This window comes from Salvia splendens, chromosome 12 (genome assembly GCF_004379255.2).
Source record: "Salvia splendens isolate huo1 chromosome 12, SspV2, whole genome shotgun sequence".
NCBI lineage: Eukaryota > Viridiplantae > Streptophyta > Magnoliopsida > Lamiales > Lamiaceae > Salvia > Salvia splendens.
The window spans coordinates 27,336,223-27,341,981 of NC_056043.1; the positions used below are offsets into that span (position 1 = coordinate 27,336,223).

The 5,759-nt window shown below is 44.7% G+C and overlaps 2 protein-coding genes across 2 annotated transcripts; both read left to right on the plus strand.

Moving 5' to 3' along the window:
• Window positions 1–1,026: 1,026 nt before the first annotated feature.
• On the plus strand, window positions 1,027–2,716 carry LOC121757263 (transcription factor MYB61-like). Its single transcript, XM_042152791.1, has 3 exons — window positions 1,027–1,290; window positions 1,376–1,505; window positions 1,569–2,716. The coding sequence occupies exons 1-3, from the start codon at window positions 1,158–1,160 to the stop codon at window positions 2,407–2,409; spliced, it is 1,104 nt and encodes a 367-aa protein (XP_042008725.1). The 5' UTR covers window positions 1,027–1,157; the 3' UTR covers window positions 2,410–2,716.
• Window positions 2,717–4,375: 1,659 nt separating this feature from the next.
• LOC121757811 (rRNA 2'-O-methyltransferase fibrillarin-like) lies at window positions 4,376–4,777 on the plus strand. The gene has a single exon (XM_042153290.1). It carries the CDS (start codon window positions 4,376–4,378, stop codon window positions 4,775–4,777), a length of 402 nt encoding a protein of 133 aa, XP_042009224.1.
• Window positions 4,778–5,759: the final 982 nt, after the last annotated feature.

The following is a 5,759-nucleotide window of genomic DNA, read 5'->3' on the forward strand; positions in this document are numbered from 1 at the left end:
ACCATTAGGTAAGACAGGAGAATGTCTAACTCTGAGAGGATTATGTTATCATAAATTAATTGCACATTACTCTGATTGACAGCCATAACTAATCATGGAAAATTCTTATTCAATTAACTTCTTCCCATTTATACATCTTGTGACTTCTTTTGTGTTGGGAATCTTGGGATAACTATATGGAGTGGACTTCTTCAAACTAATTAAACTCACTTTCTCTTAACCAAATTTTGGGACTTTTTCTCGAATTCTCTACCTTACAATTTTTGATATCTTCACTACAATATATATAGTCCATTATTTTAGTATATTCATTAATATTTATAACATATTATATTAGTAGTAATTAACGAAATTATAGTGTTCTAACTTATATCAATCATAATCTAAGTTAGAACAATTGAGCGATCCGACAAAGTGATAGTCCATTGGTTTGTGAACTCTTACTACTATCAAATCTTACATGTCGTAAATTAGGCATTGATATGATGTTTATAAGCAAATTTGATACTACAACTCTTTGATTAGTTATTTCAAATTACTAAATGTCTTTCATTGGATGTATAAATGACTAAATAAGTCATCAATAGGAGTGCCAGTATGTTTAATTTAAATGCAAGTTGTTGAATCCGGAAATTAATCTACTATCTCACAAATCAATTTCATCCACTTCATAAGTATTCTAAGTGGAGGAATTTAAGCTATAAACCGTTTTGCACTATGCTTTTTGTTTTCAGATCCACCTACGAAATTATTAACTTAAATTGAAGCTTCGCTTAAATATATTGTGCGATAAATGAATAGATATTTTAAAAATCATGTTTCGAATTAAAAATCTTTAATCTCAAACATTAATATTCTATCACTAGACCAACATACAAGTGCTGTCAATCTAATAATGAATAGAAGAAAAACAGTAAGTCATTATTTAGAAAAGCTTAAGATTAAAAAAATGTAAAATAATGAATAAGTGTGAATACTAATTACAATCTGCGTGAATATGACCCTCCTTTTTAAAGCCCCCTCCCTTCCTATTGACTTGATTCCCTATTGCCATCTCGTTGTCAAGAACTTCTCTCTCTCTGACACTTTGAATCAGTGTCTGTTGAAGAAAGAAAGAATTTATTTGTTTTAGCTTAACGCAGCACAGCAGTCTGGAAATGGGCAGGCATTCTTGCTGCTACAAGCAGAAGCTCCGTAAAGGCCTCTGGTCTCCCGAGGAAGATGAAAAACTCATCAAACACATCGCCAAATTCGGCCACGGCTGCTGGAGCTCTGTCCCTAAACTCGCCGGTATCCATCTGTCTATCTATTTATCGAAATTCTAATTAATTCATTCATTAATTTGTTTTGTTTTGTTTTGTTTTGTTTTGTTAAGGGCTTCAACGGTGTGGAAAGAGCTGCAGGCTGAGGTGGATAAATTATTTGAGGCCTGATTTGAAAAGAGGCACATTTTCTCAAGAGGAGGAGAATTTGATCATTGAGCTGCATGCAGTTCTTGGCAACAGGTATTTCTTATAACTACTAATTGTAATTTGTTTCAGTGGTACTGAGAGGGAAAACATGATCAGGTGGTCACAGATTGCGGCACAGCTGCCGGGAAGAACAGACAACGAGATAAAGAATCTTTGGAATTCGTCGATCAAGAAAAAGCTAAGGCAGAGGGGCATTGACCCGAGCACCCACAAGCCCCTGTCTGAGGCGGACAGCGAGGACAACAAACCCAGCAAAAACAACGACAACAAGACCTCTGAGAACTCCAGCGACCTCACCTTCGCCGACGCCACCGACAAACCCCCCCACTACCCGCTTCTCGACAACGCCGCCGCCAATTCCACTCAAGAATTCTTCCTCAACCGCTTAGTCGCCTCCCACGAGTCCTCCACCGCCACCGCCAAGCCCTCCGACATCTCATCATTCCTCTCCTTCCAGCACCTCAACTACGCCGCCACCAACATCGCCCTTTCCATCAACCCCAACGCCAGCAGCATCTTCTCCTCCGATCAATTCGGAGCGGCGGCGGCGCCTCTCCTCTCCTCAATTCCTAGCCGCGTCAACAACAACAACAACAACAATAACAACAATTCAGTCGCCCCTTTCAGCGTCAAATTCGAAAACTGGGACGCGAGGGGAAGCGAGTGCGGCTTCTTCGAGAACAACGCGTTCGCGTGGGCGGCGGCGGAGAAGGTGGAGGCGCACGCGCAGTCTTCCGAGAGTGGGATTAATAATCCGGAGGATATAAAGTGGTCTGAGTATATGCAGACTCCTTTTAACATTCAAAATCAGAATCTAAATCAGAATCTCAGCGCACAGGATGTGTACGAGGGGTGGCAGCCGCAGCCGCAGCATCAGCAAGCCGCGGCCGCGGAGATATACAGCAAGCATTTCCAGGCGTTTGGACAGTATTCTTAAAAATTAGTTGCAAAAAGGCTGCTAATTCTTCTTCTTCTTGGACGACAGGTGTGTGCTATAGAGTTTCTGGTTTTTCAATCTGTAAATAGGGACCATATAGAGAGAGAATTTCGAATTTCTCACCTCCTTTGATACCGACATTTTTCGATTTTAAAAAGGTTACGTTTCTCCTGTTCCAATTCAATTGTCTGCCTGCCTTTTTTTTCTCAACTTTCTGTAAGAATTTGTGATAGCTTCATAAGTCTTCTTGTATCTATTTGCTTCTTCTCCCATTTTATGAATTAGTGTTACTATTATTTTACTATAATGTTATGAATACAATTTTATAGTAAAGCATGAGCGGCATTGGCGGAGAAGTGAGTGAGTTTTGGAGATGTTTATATATTGGGATTAAGATAGTGACTCTCTCTGATTTTAATACACACAAGTTACTTTCCAACTATTGCTTGCCACAAATCTCTTTCAAGTGTTATATCCATCCTACTAGTATTATTTTTGGAGTGTAGCTATCGTTGTCTCGATGGTTTTCACCTTTTTCACATCTTTAAGTCCATTCTTCTTCCCCACACCCCTTGGCCTAAATGCTTCCTTCAATTTAAGGGCGAACGAACTGGCACTTAACTATATCATCGATTTGGCATGCTATGATTAATTGGCTTCTTGTGCACGCGCATGTGTGACTCGCACTTATTCTCTTCCATCTATAGCGATGTGCTCGGGATATTGAGCACTCGCACCTTGCTCTATCTACCGGGCTGCCGATGCTCTGAGTCAACAGACTTATATTAAGTCAAAAACTGATTCAGCAAACTTATATATATGGTTTTCATTTTTCATTTTAATGACGGTCTTAGGGGAATAAGACCCTCTTTTACTATATTCACATTAGTTTGAAATTAAAAGGTATTGGATCATTTTGATATATAGTACATATAAAAAAATTGTTTGAAAACTCATAACTCTGACGTACATACGATTTTATAGTCATCATTAAAAATAGCCATTACGAGTCACGAGTTATAATCCATGTTAATTAGTACTCGAAAATGAGTAGGTAGCTAATCTTATTGCAAAATAGAAGCCTAATTCCGACGTTGACGGTTGTAATCTTGTCACACTGACATAACGAATCAAGAATTTTCAGTTAGGCCTAAGGGATTATACCTAATTACTTGATGAATGGAGTATTTAATTTACCACAATTAATTAAGTGATTGATGTGGTAGGAGGACTCTTAGGCCATCCGTTACCTAAGAGTGTCCACTATGGAGTGGACGCGGCTATAGCCGCGAGGGTGGGCAGTCGGCGGGCGGCCTATAGTGGCGAGGTTGTCCGCCCCGGGCGGACGCAGCGGACGTGGCGAGGGTGGGCGGACGGTCGATCGCCGGGTGCGGGGCGAGGACGCGGCGGGGGGACATAGCCGGGCCTATAGGTGCGGCGACTATAGTGCGGACATCCGCCGCGGCGCATGCGGCGCGATTTTAAAAAAAATTTCTATAGATACAACTCCCCACCACCTATTTTTCACCATTTTCACAAAATCCATCCACTCACTATCTACACAACCACTCTCTAAAAAATGCACCGAGGAGACGACGAATCACCCGACTCTCAGGAATCGGAATATGACAGCAATCCATCAAACCCCTCGGCCTATCCTTCGCAGCCATCGGGTTTTGGCGGATATGCTTCTCAGCCGTCGGGCTTTGGCGGATATGCACCTCCATCCTAGCATTGGAGTTGGAATCAATCTCCCCCACCGTGGGCATCGAGTCCACCCCTTCCTCCATCTCAGTTGTGGAGGTCTTCTCCAACTCCGCCACCTTTACAGCGGAATCAGAGTCGTTCCGCATTTGGAGATTACAGACCCAACCTAGACACGCTTCACCAGCCGCGTCCGGGTTCCCCTTTCCAAGCCAGCCAATCTCCGTTCACCGAAGCAGATCAAGACGCATTTGATACTATGATGGGTCTGCTCAGTTCTGCCATCCCAGATACGCCGGCAGCACGGGTGGAAACGCCCGTTCTGACCCGAGGAGGTAGCGGAAGTCGGGGCGGAGGCGGTAGGGGCGGAGGCGGCAGTCGTGGCACCGGCCACGTCGGTGGGCGCACGGGCAGCGGGGCCGGCATTCCGAGTGGCGAGGGCAGTGGCACTGGCGGTAGCGGTGGCTCTGGTTCTGGGTCCAACCGGGGCAAGCCATACACCAAAGACGAGAGCATTGCCGTGGCGAAGGCTTGGGATGCTATCACTTCGGACCCCGTGGTGGGCACAGATCAGGCCGAGGAGAGCTTTTGGCGGCGAGTCATGTTTGCATATGAGAAGTTCAAACCCGACGGCGCCGAGAGGCGCGACCCAGAACAGCTCTAGAAAAAGTGGGGTAGGATTCTCCATGCGACCAAGCGGTTCGCGTCCATATACGAGAACAACCTTCGTCACGCTGAGAGTGGCCGCAGCGCAGCAGATGTTAAGAACCTGTCTGAGGGCCAATACCACACGGAGGGCTGGCCGAAGTTCACCTTGTGGGAAGAGTATCTTGTCCTCGCGGATTGTCCGAAATTCAGGTCGATCGTGGCGCACGAGGTGGGAACAGCTCCTGGGCCAAAGCGCACAAGGCACAACCTTGCCGGTGACTACAGCAGTGGAAGCGGCTTGCAAGAGTTCGAGCAGTCCGACGAACAAGTCGAAGAGCCAGCCGATACTCACACTAGGCGACCGGATCGCGCATCCACCAGCCCGCCCCAATCCCACAGCCCACAGTGCAACCCCACGAGGTATTGGCCAATACCATAGACGTGCAGTTGATGCAACAACTGCAAGACGTATGCAGGTCATACGCAGGGGAAACTGACTCGTACGTCAGGAACGTCTACAAGAGGCTCATCACTCGGATTGAGAGTCGACTGGGGTTGGTTGATAATGCGCATGGGGATACCGCAGCCGGCAGCAGCGAGAGAGGAGGAGAAGAAGAAGAAGAAGAAGAAGAAGAAGAAGAGGGAGACGAGGAAGCCGACTCCGACACCGAGTAGACGGTGGTGGAGTTTTGTAGTTGTATTTTATTATAATTATTCGTTGTATAATTTTACCGGTTTGCAATACAACGAATAATCTGCCCTAAATACCTCGTTTTCTAGTTATTTACACTGCGATTATTTAAATTACATTTGATTGAAACTAAAAATATTTTAAAATGAAAATTGATTATAAAATTTGGGGCTATTGGAGGTGTCCACTATAGTGGCGGAAATAGAATTTTGGGGCTGTGGACAACAAAATTGTGGCTATGGACAAAAACTGGGGCGGGCTATTGGGCGTGTCCGCCTTATAGTGGACACCCTAATTACTTGATGAA